Source organism: Micromys minutus (assembly GCF_963924665.1).
Source record: "Micromys minutus genome assembly, chromosome: 3".
In the NCBI taxonomy this organism is placed as follows: Eukaryota; Metazoa; Chordata; class Mammalia; order Rodentia; family Muridae; genus Micromys; species Micromys minutus.
The window spans coordinates 89,853,603-89,873,979 of record NC_137972.1 but is presented as its reverse complement, the minus strand read 5'-3'; the positions used below and the strand labels follow the sequence as shown (position 1 = coordinate 89,873,979).

The window sequence follows — 20,377 nt, the reverse complement described above, 5'->3', positions numbered from 1 at the left end:
TGCTAGGATTAAGGCGGGTGCCACCATGCAGACCTAGAAAGAGTTTAAAAGCAGCAATGTGAACATAAGAAAGTGCAGATTTCAAAATATGTTCTTCATGCAAAAGTTCAGTAGGTTCACAAAGACAGAGAGAGAATTCTGAGAGGTTGAACTAGAAAGGTGGGGGAGAAGAAAAAGAGGAAATTATTCCAGTTGATTCAACATCTAGTTTAAGAATTCAGAAAGGAGAATAAAATGACAAGAAATTATGACAGATACAGCACAAGAAACTCTCCCAGGACCGAGGAGCGTGAGTCTCTACACAGTGAGGAGGAGGAGGCAGTACACACACCAAGGACATTTAGAGTTGATAATGGTGGTGAGGAAACCACTAACAGCTTACACACTGCGAAGGAAGCATCGCACAGCAACAGCCATAGAAGTAAATGGAGTGGGGCTGGAGAGAAGGTGACTCAGCTATTAAGAGCCCTTGTTCTTGCAGAAGACCCAAGTTTAGTTCCCAGCACCCATGTGATGTCTTACAGCCAATCATAACTCTGCTTCTGTAGGGTCCCAGGCCTTCTTCTGGCCAACATGAACACAAGCATGCACATAGTACACAGACATACAGACAGGACACATGGAAATTAATTTTTAGTTAAAAAAATTAATGAAGCAATATCTTTAAAATTCTGAGGATATATAATTTTATTCCCATTTTTTCATATTTGGCAAAAATTATTAGCCAAATTTGAAGATAAAAAAGAATATTTTTATTTTTAAAAATGTGTGTTTTAAGTAAGGACAAGGAAGATAATCCTTTTTTTTGCTGGGCTATTGAGTCAAAAGCAACTATAGCATCTAAACATCAATTAAAATAATTTGGCCAACAGTATTGTTTAACTGGTTTATATTTGCCATTCCTTCAGAACAGCAGAAGATAGTGTATCTACAGTTCGGCATGTGTGCACGGGATCCATGTGTGCATGGATCTCTATAATAAGCAAGACTTGACGTTTTTCTATCTGTTTCTTACCTTTTTAAAAATGGGCAGATAATAATTGTAGTTAGTAGGAAATTAGGGGAAGAGAAAAGAGACCTGATTTATTCTTTCTTTTATTTAAAAAAAATTGTAGGAAATGCATGGTTTGCCTGTTCTTCTCTGGATGCTGTGGTATGTAGCTGAAGAGAAAACACTGCCTCCACCTTTGAGGGACTTGGGGTCTGGTTATTTGGGGAAACAGACATGGAAGGGAATGGGAACAGAATGGCTCTAGTTAGATAAAGAATGTTCAATGCTGGGCTCTGCATGATCTCAATGGGCAGGCAGGCTGCTTTAGGGACAAGTGGATGGTTTTCTGGGATCCACAAGGCGGCAGCCAGATTTCAGAGCACTTTAAAAACTCAACTCCCACGAGAAGAGCAAACACAAAACTCTGATCTGAGAATCTCTAATGTCATACATTTTATTAGCATTTAAAAACCTACCCTGCTTCTTGCTCCCAGCCAGGGCTTAGGTGTTTTCATTTTTGTTTTTTATTTTCAATAATAATAACAATAATGAGCTGTACTTATTCCTGATTATTTTTCTGGCTCTTCAAAACCAAATGGCTAAAATGCCTAACAATGTTCTTTCTCCAAGTCTGCCAAACACTGGCCTTTTCCCTTTGTTTAGAGATCTAGCTAATCTGTGGACCATTATCCCATGTTTTGGGCACTTACAGACAGGTGTGTGGGGAGACGGAGTTCTCTGGACTGAGATAGACGCCACTGAGCAGGAACTTGAGTAATTCTGTGGCAGAGGAAAAGCATGCTGTACAATGAATACTCTGAATTGCCTTTTGCTGGGTTGTTGGGAAATTATCTCCATAGACATCGCATCCTACTAGGTATGGACAGCAGTGAAGTAGGGCAGCTTTTACCTGGTGTCCATTTGGCTTTTAGTTTGCTTTGGGTTTTGCTTGTTTGGAAATAAATCTTGGTCTTTGAATCCCTAGACTTTCTTTTTTAAATACCTACTGGGGAAAATAAAGCATTGAGCAAATTCATGCTCCGGCCCTTTTCCGACTTAATGTGCATGAAAGATAGAAGTTTGGGGAGAAACAAGGGAAGGCAAAGTTACTTTAGTGTGTTGGCAGATTCTCTTAATTTCAAATGGAGTTATCTGTGGTCCAGTGATCCCTGGAAATGCTCCGTGAGAGCAGATGAGTAGAATTTTACAGATTAGTTTGGCTGCTGGTTTCCCTGTTTAGATTCAGTGTGTGGTCCTGGCTCAGAGCACACAACTAAGAAGCTCAGGTGGGGACTTTTACCTGACTGGACCCGGCTGACTGACAGCAAACCTCGGGGCATGAAGTCCTTTGAAAACTGACCTGTCTGGGTCACAGTCTGTCCTTGGCTTGCTAAGCAGCTGCCTGGCATGGAGTAGGGGTACCAGCTTAATGAAAAGATGGGGTGCCTAGTTCATAATCACGCCCAATGTATTTCCATCCTGGGAGGCTCACTTAACTTCTAATGGTTAATAATTCAAGTTCTTAGTGCTAGCATAGTCTTTGAATTCTGGGATTATGGTAGTACCTTCTCTTCCCTTACTTGGTTTCAACTGGAAAATTAGTGTTAACCATAGTGAAAATTTCTGTATGATTTAAGAAATAAACTTAAAATGTAAAAAAATAGAATTTTAATATGACAACAATACTGTTTTATGTGAATCTATTCTCTTTTTTATAATTAATTTTTAGATTTTATTTTATGTGTATGGTTATTTTGATTTCATATGTATATGTTCACTACGTGTGTACTAGATACCTATGGAGGTCAAACAAGTGTATTATCCCTTGAAACTGGAGTTAGATATGGTTATGAGCCACTGTGTGGGTGTTGAGAACCAAACTCAGGGCCTCTGTAAGAGCAACAAGTGCTTTTAACCACTAGGCCATCTCTCCAGCCCTGAACCTGTTGTCTTAATGAACAAAATAGAAAGTGTGCTAAATGATTCAGCCCCTGGAAGTCTGTGCTGAGGGCCTTCCTGGAGTAGGATCTGAATAGCAAGTCCAGTTACCAAGTTACAGATTGATCCTCTGTGCATCCAGAGGTAGGAGGATGAGACTGGGTCCCTCAGATTGACAAGACAGCTCACTCTTGGGACAGAGTTTGTAAAATGATTGCTAAGGCAACAGTAAGGAGAACAGTTTTTGCTAATTGCCTCAGTTATACTGTCTGCCCTTCTGGATACTGGGTTTGGAGCAGAAACAAGGATGTTTTGAATCTCAAGGAACCAACATTCTAGTGATGACAACGTTTTGGAAAATGCTTCAATAAAAACTGTTCACTGTTTCCATTGTGTGGTACCTAAAGCTTGTGAGAGAGCAGTTGAAAGTGGCAGACGGAGTGGCATCCTGCTTAAGCCAGACAAGCTGGAAATATGGGGGTGGGAGGTGAGGAGGGAGGGAGCAGAGAATGCTTCTCCATCTCATTCTGTCCTACAGATCCTACAGTCTTATGTGCCCCGAAGCTCATGGTTGCAGGGCCTGTTTTGTAAGAAAAGGGAGACCAAGCTGAGTCTTACCCATCACAACCCTCCTTTCAGCAGAGGCGCTGTGGTTTGTTTCAGTGTACTAACACACACTATCATGACAGCTACCATTTTTAAGTGTACAGCTCAGTGACAGTAGGTGTTCTTCTCTGAGAAAGACTCTTCTACTCTTAGCATTCCTTGGTTGACGGTAGACTTTTTATGATTTCTCTTTTATAATCCAGCAATTTTAGCACCTAACACTTTTTTTTTTAAGAGGCAAAGTCACCATGTGGCCAAGGAGGATTTGAGTCTCTGACTCTCCTCCCCACTGGAAAACAGCTGTCTCCCACCCAAGCGCACACTGCAACTGAGCCAGCTGAGCTACATCACAGCATTGGGAGGCAGAGGCAGGAGGATCTCTGAGTTCAGGGCTAGGCTGACAGTGATAACCTCAAAAAGAAAGTATACATTTTAAAGGTGTTTGGATTATAAAAGGAACCAAAATTTTGAACCTGTTACACATCTCATTCCAAAGTGAAGAAAACTCAAATGCAAAAATAATTTTTTTTAAGAAAAGTGAAGTCATAAAGTTCAAAAATGTTAGCTTTCTTGGTTGCCAATATAGCTTTCTGCCTGACACTTCTTGTTGTGACTTAGGTCTTTCTTGGTGCTTTTCATTGCTTTTCTATACCTGTTCAATACCAGCTTCTGTCATTTTTTAATTTAACTTTTTACTGGTTCTTTGTGAATGTCACATTCTGCATACAGTCCCACTCATCTTCCCATCCCTTCTTACCTGCCCTTTACCTTTGCAACCTCCTCTCTGAAGCAAAACAGAACAGTCTCATTGTAGAAGCAGTCATGTGTCAAGTGTATCCCATTACACCTTTTTGTCCCTATTCTATACTGGAGATGTTCATTGCAATGAGTATTTGATCTTACTTAAGGTCTCTGGCTTGTGCTCAATACTGGATCCTTGCTGGGACTCCTCTCAGTTATTCTGTTGTTGCCTGTGTCATGGAGATCCTGCAGCTTTGGACCTGTATGACATGCCCCTGCACTCACTCTAGCGGTTCATTGATGGGGTAGGTGTTAGGATGGCCAACTCAAACACTTGGCTCTGGACCTGGGTGGTATTGAGTTGGTCAGCTCGCCAGCTCTCTGCACTACACTACCAGACTGAACTCTTTAGCATTGCTCTGGGTAGCTCACCCAGTGCCTCAGCCTACAAGGGTCACAGAGCCAGGTCTCCCACTCTCATGCCCTCTGGGCAGCTCACACATTCCCAGACCAGCAGGGCCAGCTCTATTGTACTACCCAGGTAAGATGCAGTGAGAGCCTTCTCTCTCTGATACGGTCTTGTGGGGCTGGCAAGCTCCCCCATGCTCATGAGCTTGGGACCAGCTCTCCCACCTGTCATTGGTGACAAGGGGTGAGGGTGTTGGGAAGGAGGGCATCTCTCCCTCACAATGCATAGAAGACAACTCCAGCCCTCCCATACTCCCAACTTTGGGGCCAGCTCACACGCATTCCCTACAACCAGTACCAGCTCTACTGGGCTTCTCAGAAGCAAGTGAGGGTACCCTTTCATTTCAACCTATAGGGTACCTTTCAGCAATTCCTGCAGGACAGGTCTCAGGATAAGAAGTGTACTTTGGTTTGTGTTTGTTTGGTTGGTTTGGTTTGGTTTGGTTTTCCACAATATTTTATTTAATTAATTTATTTATCTTTTGGTGACAGAATCTTGAAATCCAGGCTGGCTTTGAAGTCATTTTTCTTCTCTGTCTCCCATGCGTGGTGCTAGTTGAAGGAAATGTCATCACCCCCTAGGTCTCCTTTACTTTTTTTTTTTTAATTACTTAATTATTTTACACATATGAGTACACTGTGACTATATTCAGAAGAAGGCATCTTTTAAGTCACAGTTTTACACAACATGATTCTTGATTAATGGTTTTATTTCAGCTTTTGGTAACTCTGGCTTCCAGAGTGTCTGTTGGCTCTGGCTCAGGCTCCTGTGAGTTAAGGCCTGCTTCCCTTTCATGGTGAAGGAGTGTTTAGTATGTAGTTTGCTGCTTCTTCCTGCTGAGCTTTTATGTTGATATTCATCTCTATTCAAACTTACAAACTTTGCATAGTTTTCCCTTAGCTCCTATCCTTGCCCTTTCTCCCTTTAGAAGCTGAGGTGTTTATAGTGATCTCCTTGGTGCTGCCCCATGGGTCCCATAGGCTCAGCCAGCATTTCTTACCTCTTGGTTTCTGCTCCTCAGACACAGACCTTCAGTTGTCCTGTGTGCACCAGGATTATTATTCTCCTTTCCTGACAGTGATTTCACTTTAGTTATTCTCCTTTTCAGCTCTAGGATATTGTCTCTTGTTTGTTTAGGTTTTTCTCTCTGTAGTAATCTGTTTTGTTAATACATACTTTGACTTTCTCCATGTCTTTCTTTAATTCCTCAAACACCTTTGAGACAGTTGTTTTAAAGTCTTTGTCCTGCAAGTCCACCACACTGGTCTCCACAGGGACAATTTGTTCTGGTTTTCCCCTGTGAGTGGGTGATACTCTAAGATTCTTTATGTGCCCTCATGACTTTTCTTTCTGTTCAACTCTGTATATTTTAATCTAGTGTAAGTCTAGTAGTCATATCCTCCCTATCCCTTAGAGCTGCTGGTTGGGCTGGCATTCTGATTGTTGAAGGATATGCCTATGCTAGGAATCAGCCTGAGGTAAACAAGTTATGTTCAAGTCTTTAAAAGAATGAGCCTTCTCTGGGTATGCAGGCTTACCTTTTCAGTACACATACATACACACACACACACACACACACACAAACACACTTACTTTTTTCCATGTCTGGCTGGAGAAGCTAGAGTCAGGTTTTAACACGATTCTTTGGACAGAAGCACTTTAGACTATAAGCAAGAGCAGCAAGTGATCTGTACTGAGGTGTTGTAAGTCACTTAGACACCTGAGGAAGAAACAGATTGGAAAAAACCAGTGTGACTGCAGAGACAATGGAGTAGTATAGCCATAAGCCTAGAACTGTTGGCCGTTTCTGGAAACTGCAAGAGACAAAGGTAGAATTCTCTTACAAAGCCTCCTAAGGGACCTTGCTAACACTATCTGTACTGATTTCAGATTTTTAGCCTCAAGAACATAGTAATTCAACATAATAAAGGAGCTAGTATGTTCCTTGTTACTGACTTTTTTCCACAGCCTAATTCAATGCCTTTAATTATAGCACTTTGCCGCACAACAAACCACCCCAAAATTTAGGGGCTAAAATAGCAGCTTATAATTTCCCACAATGTTAGGGGATGGCTGGATTCAGCCTTACAGTTCTTTTGTACCATGTAACATCATCTGAAATGTCATCTGAATCCTGGGAGCAGTAATGACTGCAGGCCTTGCCTCTCAAAAGCCTAAAGTCAGACCAGCCCAGTGCCACTTCTGCGACCTTTGATTAAAGGAAGTCACAAGGCATTATGGGGACAATGATTTGGGAAGTAAACCTACTCTTAAAAGAAAGGAGAAACATACTCGCAAGAGAAAGGAGGAGCCTGCTCATCTCTGCAAACAGTCTAGCACAGATTGATTGCAAAGTGATTACAGAATCAAACTACTGCCAGTTGATTACCTGGTTCTGAGAATTTTGAGATGATAGGCTTCAACAAGAAACATAGTCTTCTAAAAAAGTGTGTGTGTGTGTGTGTGTGTGTAGGTAGGTAGGTAGGTAGGTAGGTACTTATATGCTCTTGTGTACATGGGGAAATCAGAGGCCAATTCATGGAAGTTGGTTCTCTTCTTCCCTGGATCCTAGGGATTGAACTCAGTACCTATACCTACTAAACCATCTTGTCAGCCCAAGAAAGAAATTCTAAGAAACAATCTCTTAGAAAGAAAACAAGAGGAGGAGGAGGAGGAAGAAAGAAGAAAAGAAAGGCTCTACTGCTAAAAAGGAACCTCGCACTTACTGGGAGCGTAAGAAAGGCATACTGACGCACCTGGCAGTAAACCAAGTAGAAATGTGCTTCCAAGCCCACTCCTGGACCAGTGACACTTAGAACCAAGACTTATCTCCCTGGATAGAGTAATCTAATAGCCAGGATGGCCGTGAGGGAACTGTCTCCTGAGTGGCTTCTGAAAGGATCAGAGAAGCAGCAAGTCTAAGAATCGACAGCTGTCTCCAGAAGACAAGAGGAGAGGAGATGGGAGATGTGATCCAAGCACATTGCAGCCCAAGGCTTTCCTTTGGTTCTGTTAGAACCACTGTGGGATTGCAGAGGCTTGAGGGTTTTGCTTTGGTGGTGCTGAGGGTCAAATCCAGGCCCTTATATGTGCTACACAGGTATTCTGCTGTTTTTTTTTTTTTTGTTTGTTTGTTTGTTTTTTTTTCTCTTATTGGATTTTTAAATTTACATTTCAGATGGTATCTCATTTCCTGGTTTCCCCTCCAGAAACCACTTATCCCGTCCCCCCTACCCCTGCTATTGTGAGGGTGCCCCTCCACCTACTCCATCCCGCCTCCCTGCCCTGGCATTCCCATACACTGGAGCATTAAGCCTTGAAAGGAACAAGGGCCTCTCCTCCCATGGATGCCAGACAGCAGCTCTACTCCTGCCCTTGGCCTTGACTTTTAGATGGTTACTCTGTGACAACCTTTGTTTCTTTTTTCTTTTTGATGTTATTGTTATTGTTTAGACAAAATATAGGTAGGTCTTCATGGTCTCACACTTGGTGATTGATCTGCCTCTACCTTCTGAATGCAGAGACTGTAGGCGCGCACCAGCCGTCACACCCAGTGTTCTATCTCTAATTACTGTATTAATGCGCTCATTCGTGCACTGACCTTGAACAACTCCAGATGGGATCCTAAACCAGATCTCTTTTTAATGAGTTATTTGTGTTTTTTTTTTTGATTTGCATTTGATCATACCCTTTGAAACTCGAGTGTATGCTTTGTCTTCTTTGCCGTTCGTTTCCTTTTGAAGACGCTGTTTTTTTTTTTTTTAAAGATATGCTCGCTATTTTATCAGCAATTGCTATGGTAAGGAGGCGGACTCTTAGCTGAATTTTTTCCTCTGGGCTGGTTTTATTGGCCAGACTGTAGGGAGCAGCCCTGTTTTAATAGTTTATTGGGTTTCCATTTAAAACAGCAACTGCAAACCTCCATGTTTTTGCCTTCAGTGTTTACTTCCACATAACAACATAGTTTATGGTGTTTGCTCCATGGCCTGGGATTAAGTCCTGTTTTTCAAAGCTGGGCAGAGCTTCCACCTTCGCTGCTGTCTACCCTGCAGCTCCTCAGGCCTGCGTGCTTCAGCTTGCCCTGGCTCCATTTTCTTCTTAGTCCTTTGTACATTACTGTACTGATCCCTGTTCTGAGATGATTGAGAAGGATGTGAGCTGTGGGGGGGGAGGGTCTTGAGGGATAACTTCATTTTCTTGAATACATTTTTAACTAAAAGCCCTTTTACATTACATTATTGTTTGCAGAGGGATGCCTTTGTTAAAGGTCCAAAAGACAGACTTCTGCATTTTGTCTTTCCCTATACGTAGCAGATCTTAACTGTAGAGTTTCTAAGAGAGATTGATTCAATTGAAATACTTGTGGGGAACATGTATGTATGGAGGGACAACTTTTGGGGGTCAATTCTTACCCACAAGAGGCTGGGTCTCTCTTATTTCTGCTGTGTATACTCCCAAGTTTGCTGACCCAAAAAGGCATTTTTCTTGTCTCTGCCTTCCATCTGATGGTATCAGTGCTGGAGTTACAGACAAGTACTTCTTCGTCCGACTTTTGGTTTTTTTTTTTTTTTTTTGGCCAGTTCCGGGGATCAAACTCAGGTCGTTAGGCTTGCACAGCAAGTGCTTTTATACACTTTGTCATCTCAGTGTGTGCGATGCACAGGTAACCAAGGAGGTCAGAGGTATCTGGGATCTCCTGAAGCCAGAGTTATAGGTGTGTGTGAGCTGCCAGATATGAGTACTTTGAACCAAATTTAAGTCCTCTATAAGTACAATGTATGTTCTTACTGATTTTATAAAAATGTTTAAATTTTTATCTATGTATATATGTCTGTGTAAGTACATGCTATGTGTATGTGGGTACACTCTCAGGCCAGCTTTAGTTGTAGGAATTGTAAATTGGGTGCTGGGAGAGCAGCAATAGCTCCTAATCCCAGGCCAAGTCTTTTAAAGCTGTTAGATATTGGGCTGGATTCAGAGTGTACCAAGTGGCCTAAACTCGGGTGATTTGACAAAATTCAAGCTCTAGATCTGCAGCATACCATGATTAGATGTGGGATGTGTAGACAAACCAAGTCACATGCGGAACATGACTGGTGTCAAAACCACTGTCTACACCAGTCAGCCAAGAGGGTAAGCTCACGGTTTCCTGGTTAGGAACTTCTGACACCTTGGGGAGAGACTCAGCAGAGCACATCATACAGACACTGCTCTTGTAAGGTGGTTTCAGATGAGCGTGGAACTGTGTGTATTTTGTTTTGTTTGAGATAAGGCTTCACTGTGTAGCCTAGGCTGGCCTTAAATTCATGATCTTCCAGCCTCCACCTCCCAAATGTTGGAATTACAGAAATGTGCCATCATAGCCAGCTGAAACTACCCTTGATATGTTTGTAAGTATAAAAAAATCAGATCATAGAATAATATATAACAAGAGTTATAGATGGGCAGATGTCAACACTTAAGACTGGTGGCTAGACTTGGGCAGGAGTTGTGTTTTAGATTTTTCTATGCAATATTTTTATATGAAATTCTTCCCATAAAGAAAGTAGGGCTAAGCATAGTGGTACTCAGATTAATCCTAACACTCAGGAGGCAGAGACAAGTAGATCTCTGAAATTTGATGCCAACCTGGTGTACATAACAAGTTCCAGGCTAGTTAGGGTTATATAGTGTACCTGTTTAAACAGACAGAAGCAATAAGGCTCACAGTAGTTAAAAGCACATGCTGCCGTGTAGAAAACCTGAGTTTAGTTTCTAGCACCAACATAGAGGCTCATAAGTACCCATAACTACTTCCTAGGGATCGAACACCCTCTTCTGAGCTGCTATATGTATATGTCCAATGTAAACTCATGCATGCAAATACAGATACACATACATAAAATACATTTTAAAAATCTTAATCTTGGAAGTGAGTAAGGAAGCCGGGAGTGTGCCCGCCTCTCCTTTTCTCAGGCTGCCAGGAAGATGGCGGACATTCAGACGGAGCGTGCTAACCAAAAGCAGCCTAAAATCTTTCAAAACAAGAAGCATGTCTTGCTAGGAGAAATCGGCAAGAAAAAACTTCCTCGGTACTACAAAAACATCGGTCTAGGCTTCAAGACGCCCAAGGAGGCCATCGAGGGCACCTACGTAGACAAGAAATGTCCTTCACAGTAATGTCTTCATCAGAGGGTGCATCCTGTCTGGCGTCGTGACGAAGATGAAGATGTAGAGGACCATGGTCATCCACCGGGACTATCTCCATTACATCCGGAAATACAACCGCTTTGAGAAACGTCACAAGAACATGTCTGTGCACCTGTCCCCTGTTTCAGGGATGTCCAGATCGGCAACATTGTCACTGTTGGAGAGTGCAGGCTCCTGAGCAAGACTGTTCCATTCGATGTGCTCAAGGTCACCAAAGCTGCTGGCACCAAGAAGTTTCAGAAGTTCTAAGGGTCTTGGATCAATGCCTTAGAACAAATAAAGTTATTTTCCAACTTAAAAAAAAATCTTAAATCTTTTTTTAAAGAAGTAGGCCTGGCATAATTTTGATTATACTTTTAAAATAAAGCCAGTTGGTGCTAAGCAGACATTCTATTACTTTAATAAACCTCTCTTACCTACCTGCTTTGTGTATGAACATTGGCCAGGCTCTCAGCATGGAATCAGTGAGGTATAGAAGCCTTTACTCTCTTTATCACAGTGGTGCAATGTTGCAATTGTCCTTGTCTGTCTGTTCCTTTGCTTCTCTCACAAGCAAGCTCTTAGGGCTTCTACTTGTCTTCAGATGGTCAAACTCCTCTTCATTTACTTGGGGGTTTGGTACGAGGAATGGAACTCAGGGCTTCACACGTTAGGCAAGTAGAGCTTTAGAACCAAGCTGCAGTCCCAGCCCTGTAACTTTATTGGACACTAGCTGCAAGTTGGGAAACATATGCAGTGTTTGTGATACACTAGGAGAAAGAAGATAGCTTTAGTCTCTGCCTGGGAAGGTAGTCTCTGGTGAAAGAACAGGTGATTAGGAAGTTTCATGAATGACTTGCCGTAAGTGCTACATGGTCGTAGTAAAGAACCAAGGAAACATAACTCACCCACATTCTTTGGTGTGGATATGTCTTGTTTGTTTTAAAGCCTGTGTATATGAATTTGTGTCATGGTACACCATGTGTGGAGATCAGATGACAATATGCTGAGGAGCTTGGTTCTCTCTTACTTCTGATTGAATTCAGTCACAAAGCTTGGCAGTAAGCACCTTTCCCTGCCAGCCATCTTGCCAACCCCACAAAGTTCTTGAATGGAGCTGTTGCAAAGAGGATGTTTTAAGAGTTAAAGCTTCATTGGGAGGCCATTGGGGGTACTACCCTTTGAAGGGAGCAAAGAAATGGGGCCCTGAGTCAGTTCTCATAAGAGCAAATAGTTGTAAGAATAGCTCTGTGTCTTATCAGGGCTTCTATTGCTATTATAAGACATCATGACCAAAAACAACTTGGGGAGTAAAGGTTTTATTTCAGTTTACAGTTCTACAATATAGTCCATCACTGAGAAAATCAGAGCAGGACCTCAAACAGGGCAGGCAACCTGGAGACAGAAGCTGCTTACTGGCTTGCTTTTCATGGCTTGCTTAGCCTGACTTCTTACAGCACCATTACCACCAGTCCTACATCAATCATTAGTCAGAATGCACCACAGACTTGCCCACAGGCTACTCTCATGGATGTATTCTCTCAGGCGAGGTTTCTTCCAAAATGACTCTTGCTTCTGTCAGGTTGACATTAAACTATCCAGCACACCCTGATTTATTATTTGTTTTGGCTTCCTGTCTGATGATGTGTTTTTCCTTCTACACGTTCAACAGATGTGATAACATCTGCTTTGATGTCCTACCAGAGCCAAGCTGATACTGGTGAACCTACTGCATTGTGAACAAAATAAACTTGTTTTCTTCGTCTAGCTACCCAACCTCAGGTATTTTGTTCTCTTGGTGAACAAAACGGCCTTAGACTTGAGATAACAGGGATGATGTCCTATTAGAAGCTTGCCTCAGTCACGGTAAAAAGTTCATTTGGTATAAGCCTGGCAAAATTGGTGGTAACATGGAAGATGTATTCCCAGCAAGGGTACAAGTTTGGCACAATGGGTAGGCTACAAAGAGCACAGAATGTTGATGGCATTAAAAGACATTCTATATGGCTAGTTATAAAGAGGGAAAAGAAAGAAATGTCAAAAAAAAGTCAGCCATCACGTTAATGAATTTAGATTTTTCTGCAAGAAATCTGTAAAGAGCAGTTAATTTTATAAAGATATTTGCCACTTTGATGAGAAAAAAAAGAGACATGTAACTTTAATTTTATTTCAAAACCTACTTTTAATGATGGTTCTTAAACACTTTAATCCCCCTTGTAGCCAACCATCCACCAGAGGTAGTGGAAAAGAAAGGATTCTGGGGAAGTGGACCTGTTTAGAAAGGTTCTTTGGAGAAACGCCTGTCTGCCTTGTCTGGAAATCGGGAGTTCATTTCACAAGTTACTTCACGGATACACCAGTAGTTCAGTTTGGGATAGCAAACACGAATCAGTGGGACTACCTAGCAGAGACAGCCAGGCCTCAGCCTCAGCGCAAGTCAGCAGGGGGGACTAGGAGGGAGGCCAGGAGAAGTTCTCGGCAGTGCTTCTCTCTTGGAAGTGAAGATGTGAGACCAACAAGTCTTGCACAGCTAGCTCTACCAGCTCCACTTCCATCACTGTCGTCTAGCCCTGTTCATACTCTCTCCAAATGTCATGTGTCCTCCATGGGTCTTGTCTTGCTCAGCGTGTGCATCTGTCTCAGCTGACATCACTCTGCCAATCAGCCCCAATACATAGAAGTGGCAAGAAACTTCAGCATAACACCAGAAGTTTTTTTTGGTGCATATCTGTGGAGTCCTGACAGATGTAGATCAACTAAGCAGTGTAAGGCAGACCAATACATATGTGTTGTTAGTGAAGAATTCTTCATCACGTGCTCTTTCATGTGCTTGCTTTAGCAGAACATCCTTTCACCTGTGTCTGCTTCAGTGAAATGTTCCTTCAGGAGTCTGCCTTAGCCTTTCACCTGTGTCCACTTCGGGAAAGCACCATCCAACCGACTTTCCAAAGAACTCAAAAGTGTCTACTTCAGTGACTTGGTAGTTGTCATTGTGTAGCAAATGAGAGATAAGCCTCTTACATGCTAGAATTTACAGAAGAGAACGTCAGCTGTGGTCTAAAATGGTGTGTGGATTTGGTCTTTTAAAATAAGCTTCTAGCTGAGAGGTGGTGATTCAAACCTTTAATACTAGCACTTGGGAGGCAGAGGCTGGCAGATCTCTTGAGTATGAGGCCAGCTTAGTCCAGAGTAAGTTCCAGGACAGCAATGGCTATACAGAGAAACCCTGTCTCAACCTCTTCTTCTAAATAAACTTCTAATACATGCATCCCAAAACCTTTGACCTACTTCCACATAGTAAGGCTTGATTCTAAGTGGTAGTTCCTCAGTCAGTATGTCTGTAAAGACTCAGATAGTGTGACAAGTTGGAGATGAGAATCAGCATGTCACCTGACACCTGGGGTCCTAAGTGACTTGAGTCAGCAGTGAGTTGAAGGTGGGTTGGGATTTTAGATTATTACTTTATCCCTCTTGCCCCCTGTTCTCGAAGCTCTGTTTGACAACGCATATGAATTGTTAGTGTTATATACCCTTTGGGTACACTATATAGATATTTAGCCCAGTCTGTAGGAATGTCTGGTTCAAAGAAAGTTTTAGGAATACTTCAGGTCTTTTGTGTTGGTAGCCATTAGAACCCTGGTCCTTTAAGTGAGCTGCATTAGAAACTACATTTTATTTTTTAATTCTCAGAGTCCAGTATCTGTTTAGAAAATAAAAGTATTTGCTTTTATAACAGGTGATAGACATACAGCAGGATGACAGCACTGACAATGTGATGAGCGCCTTGTACTGGAGAAACAGGGCATATGTTTGGACAGAAGCAGCCTTCTGTTTTTATGACTATTCCCTAGACAGTCCAATAGAACAATATGTACAAAGCAGTTATATTGTGTGGGTATAAGTATTATAGGGATGACTTAATGGATACTGTGTCACTCTGTGTAAAGGACTTGAGCATCTATAAATTCTCTTATCCAGGGGTCCTGGAGCCAGCCCTTTCTCCCATTTTGAGAGACAATTGCGTATTTTTAAAAATATATAATAAACTACTAAGCTCCAAGAAACAGAACAATTAAAGTGTTTACAAAATATTTAGCTTTAAGGTCATATACTTTATATCTGCACAACATACTAGTTAGTAAATATTTCCCAAGATAACTGAATGAATAATTTGTTCTTTGGGACAATTAGCTTCAATCCAATTAAAACCTTTCGTCATTAAGAGGTAGTTCAGCAGTCATTGTCTAGCAACCTTATAGGCAACAGAGCCCAGCAACCTACCAGGACAGTTTCTAGATCGCAGGCATGTGGCCTGTGTAAGTGAGACTGCTTGTCTTTGTCACTCACCCAAGAGAGGTCAGAGCTCTAAGGACTAACTGGGTCCTCTGCAGGACATGTGTCTACATCTAACAAAGTTAATTCCTCAATATGCAGACTTCCTTTAATGTTCTACCGGCCTTTCTGTAGTTGACTTATTAGAACCAAGAACAAGGCAACTTCTGCACACTGCAGTTAGTCTGCTTTAGCTCATTTCTTTGAATGTTTTAGTCTTGAAAACCTTTTATTTTTGTAAAACTTTATATTCTTCTGCTGCTTTTGGCTTGTTTGTAGAGTTTGGTTTTTTCCTATGCAGTTTCAAAAATTCTAAGTGGTCTTGCAATATTGTTAAACTTTTTCTATTGGGCCTCCATATTTCTAGTAAAATGGCATTAGAATTACAAATTTGATTACATCCAGATTAACTTTTCTTTAAGTAGAAATATTTAGGTTCTGATTATGATATGGGTAATCTCCCCCCACCCCGTGTTTGTGTGTGTGTGTTCTCTTTCTTCATCATCACTGTATTTTAAGACAAGATCTTAAATATGTACCTCTGGCTGGTCTGGAACTCTGTATGTATATTTTGGACCAGGCTGGCCTCAAACTCATAGCAATCCTCCTGTCCTAGTTTTCCTTGTTCTAGGATTACAAATGTATAGCAGCATCATTGCTGATTATTTTTAAGTTAATTGTCCAGTATTACTTTTCTGTATTAGCAAGTGCCAGTAACTAGGGATCAGCAATTTTGTGCCCAGATTGAGCTCCAGTGAGCATGGCATAATCTAAAGAGGAACAGATACTTGTATCTGCTGTGGGTTGCTTCACAGGAGAGAAATTAGGAGCAGGAGCCAGTGCTTTTGTGAAAGGAGGCACTGTGCCTCCCAGGGCTCTTCATTATGTGAGCATCCCTAAGCGGATGCTTTATAGGAAAGGACAGTTGCTCCTTCGCTGTGTGTGTTGTTTTGTCTTGTGAACTTTTAGACAACTGTGTCCCAATGGTACCATCGCTTACTGCTTTCTTTTAGTGGTGCTGTGTTTTTGAGACAGGATTTCATGAACTCCAAGCTGGCCTTCAACTCACTATATAGTCAGCCATAGCCTTGAAATTTGGATCCTTCTGCCTCCACTTAGTGAGTCCTGGGATTACAGGCTTGTACCAATATATGCAGTTTCATGTGGTGCTGGGCTCCAAACCCAGGGCTTCATGCATACCACAGCTCTTACTTCTAATGTTGCCTTGACTTTTGGTGAGTTTTCCTAATTTGCTATGTTCTCCGTTCCTTTCATCAATCTGACTGGCAAATTGGGACTACATGCATGCATTTTGTCTATTACATCGTTTAATTAATTCAAACTGCTGTCAGTGAAATGGATACAACCTTCAGTATTAACGTTAGCTGCAGCCTCTAGCACCTGAGATCTAATTTGCACCAAAAATTTTCTAAACCAAAAGGCTCTCAGTGGTTTTTTATACTACCTTTCCATCTAGCCTTGGGCATTAATCCAGATACTTCAAAGAGTATACGTGATTATACAGTCTTTATCTTAACCTATAGATTGAAGCCACAGACAATTTCCTGTGCGTAATAGTTCTGCCTTGGGTTTTAGAGCAGACCTAAGTGACCTTCGTGTTGCTGATTACTCTAGTTAAAACTGGCTGCAGTGTGTTGTGCCTTGTGATCTTTCTCACAGTAGAAGTAATTGACTGCAGAGTTTACAAAAGTTGGGCTACTTCTTCACAGAAGTTTCTGTGACTAACCAAACATAGCCTTATCTCAGATAGATCTTCTCAGCTGCTTTTCAGAGGATTACACATTCTACTGCTAATATTCCAGGCATCACTTTTGAGGAAGGAAACAAATTAAAGGCAGAAGAAAGTATAATTCCAAGGGGATGCATGGTGTTGCCTTATGAGAAGCTTTTGTCTGAGATTTTAGGACTATTTTATATTGGTTGAGAAGTATGTGTTTACATTGCCTCTAGCATAGCATAAAGCCCAGCTGGTAAACTTTAATGTCACAGTTCCTGTCCTGTCCTGTCACTGATTTCAGGCTTTGGTTTTAGAGAGTATGGGTAGTTGGTGTAGCCTGTCCTCTTTTGTCCATATCCCCAGCCCCATGCAATAACTGTTTAGGGGTACAGGGAAAGGGAAGATGTCCAGAGATGCCAAGATGTCTTGTGCACAGAGAGGAGAAGTGTTGGGTCCAGGGCCATTGCATTTGGTTTCCTAACAGACTTTTTAAGGCTTTAAAAAACGTTTTATTTTCTTATTTTTCTGTTCTGTGCATTTGGCGTTTATGTGCGTATTATGTGCCCTGGAACTGTAGTTGCCACCATATGGGTGCTGCAAATTGAACCCGTGGCCTCTAGAAGAGCAACAAATGGTCTTAACCAATCTCTCCAGCTCCCCCTACCCATCCCAGTGTCTGAACAAGGCTATCGGATTGTGCTTAAAGAATCTTCTCCATAAGGAGGACAGACATGGCCATTATTAGGATTGTGGGGTCACAACAAAGTGACTTCCTTGGGGAGTAAAGCAGTGCAAACATTTCTAGCCTTTGTTCTAGCTCCTGGCCTAGGGTTGCTCTGCTGCTGCTACTGCAGCGTCTGTCTCATTTCAGTGGCTGTGACTTCACTTCCCCTCAGTACATGTCTGAACAAGATTGTCTAGAAGGGCTGAGTAGAAGAACACTTCATTCTCATATAAAATCTTCCACCTTTTCCACTATGACTGTTTTACTTAGGAAAAATATGCAGTACTATCAGACTACTGGCCATAGTCTAATTGCTAGAGTTTAGGTCATTGAACAGAATTAACTGTGAATCTTCTAATTACCCTGTGGCCTAGGTACATAGAAGTTGTAGCATCTGAGCTGCCTGAAGCATCATGCCAGCAATAGCCAGGAAAATTTTTTCAACTTTTCAACATAGGTCAGTGTCATGATTAGTTTATGTCAATTTTCGGGGGACCTCAATTATAAGAAAATGCCTCCAGAAAATCCAGCTGTAGGGAGGGCATTTTATTAATGAGTGATGAGCGGCGAAGGGCCCAGCCCATTGAGGGTGAGGTCATCCTTGGGCTGGAGGTCCTGGGTTCTGTAAGAAAGCAGACTGAGCAAGCCAGGGGAAGCAAGCCAGTAAACAGCAACTCTCCAGTGCCTCTGCATCAGCTCCTGCTTCCAGATTTCTGCTCTCTGTGAGTTCCTGTCTTGACTTCTTGCAGTGATGAACCATTATGTAGAAGTATACAGCAAAAATCAAACTAAAATAATAAAAAACTTCATGTTTTTATTATTTTGTATTTTTATGACTCTTTTTGGGCCTTAGAGTCAGTAGAATTTAATTTTGTATATACCAGGAAGGTAAGATTCCATTTTAATCTTAGTATCAGTTATTATATCATTATTGTTTGTTTGCTCTTGCTGCCAACCTAAAGACTTGAGTTCAATCTCTGGAACCCACATCATAGAAGGAAGGAAGAAGGAATGAAAGGGAATAAAGAAGGGGGGGAAGGAAAAGAAATCAAGTGTGAATGCAGAATGTTATGTGAGATGGACCTGGATCCTAGACTTCAGTGTGAAAAGCCAACCATAAAGCTTTCCAGGAAAAAAAAATAAAAAACAAAACTCTGGAGGAGGCAGAGGTTTCTCGGGTTATAGAATGCATGAATCATAGAAAGAAAAACTGATAAATTGCTGGACTTAATCAAATATTTAGCATTTTTCTCATCTAAAGACATTCTTATGAAAGTAAGCTGACTCGGTAGGAAAGAATATATGCTATGGGGAGGGTGTGGGGCTGTAAAGAAAAATACAGTTTATTTGTAAAATGGGTTAAAATATTTGAATAGAAGGCCACACAAAGGCCAAAACATAGAAAGATTGTTCAACATCGTCAATCATTAAGAATATGTGATCAAGAAAAATCTTGTTTGAGGATATCAGGATAGCAATTGTATTCAGGATCCCCCTCCCCGAAATAAGAGGTACCCATATCTACCAACAAAATGAACTACAAACTTAGGAGTTCACACTATGGGTTCTGCTTACCAGAAAAAAGTCAAACTGGTGCTGTAGCCAGTGTGTGGACAAGTCTCAGCAACTTTATGCCAATATAAAATGTACCACTACATTTTTGTGAAAGTTTAAGATAGATGAAACTCAACTATGGCAATAGAAACCAAACCAGTGGTTGCTTGGGGAGGCAGGATCTTGCCAGGGAAGGAGCTTCATGAGAGATTGTGAGTCTGAATGGTGGGGTGTGTGTGTGTGTGTGTGTGTGTGTGTGTGTGTGTGTGTGTGTGTGTGTGTGTGTGTGTGTGTGTGAAAACTAACTGGCAGTTTGCTGTCTGCAGAAATGCTGCCGCTGCTTAACAAGCTGGGACATTATTAACAGGAGCACAAGCAGGCTAGGAGCATTTCTTTAACAGTTACAACCAAAATTACATGGTTGGGAAGGAAGCCTTGTTCTAAAGTCCATCCTTCATCACTGAAGTTGAGTCAGTCTCTCAGTTGTCTGCACTCACAGCTCAAATCAGTTGTGCAAACTGGGCTTGTTCACAGTATCTATCCTCTTTCCTGCCTGAAGTTAATATCAAATATTTGTAACCATTTCTCACCTTAGCTATGGAAATAAGTCCACACAGCAAAAGCACTGGAACTGTACATCATTTGTGTTGACCATGAGTGTAAGATGTTAGGGTTTTTTTTTTTTTTTTTTTTTTTTTTTTTTTTTTTTTTTTGAACTATTACATTCAATATCTGTTTTCCTTTAAAGGAGGTTTTTAAAGGTAATGTTTTCTTTTTTATTTCTCTCTCCACAGAATGACAGGAAGAGAGTTTTTTTCTCGTTTCCCAGAACTGTATCCCTTTCTTCTCAAACAGTTGGAAACTGTAGCCAATACAGTAGACAGGTAAGTTGAGACTGCACTGGAAGAAGGGCAGTCACAATGTGAAGTATTTTATTAATCACAATTTTAGGTCAAACTGGGTGGCTTAGGCCTGTAATGGCAGCCCTCAGAAGATAGGGGTAGGATTGCTATAAAGTATGGACTACATCACCAGACCCATCTCCAGAAAACAAACACGGGGAGAGGGGGAGCTGTAGAGAGGTGGCTCAGGAGCTAAGAACACTATCAGCTCTTC

The 20,377-nt window shown here is 41.5% G+C and overlaps 1 protein-coding gene and 1 pseudogene across 3 annotated transcripts in view; both read left to right on the top strand.

Moving 5' to 3' along the window:
• THADA (THADA armadillo repeat containing) overlaps positions 1-20,377 on the top strand; it is a 264,934-nt gene that overhangs the window by 101,169 nt on the left and 143,388 nt on the right. For both annotated transcript variants that reach the window (XM_080914535.1, XM_080914534.1), the window contains exon 26: positions 20,056-20,145. In XM_080914535.1, the coding sequence (XP_080770661.1) occupies positions 20,056-20,145 (90 nt within the window). The remainder of the gene's footprint in view (positions 1-20,055; positions 20,146-20,377) is intronic.
• Positions 10,713-11,183, top strand: LOC308418641 (small ribosomal subunit protein uS17-like; annotated as a pseudogene). The gene has a single exon. The product of its transcript is annotated as a small ribosomal subunit protein uS17-like (transcript).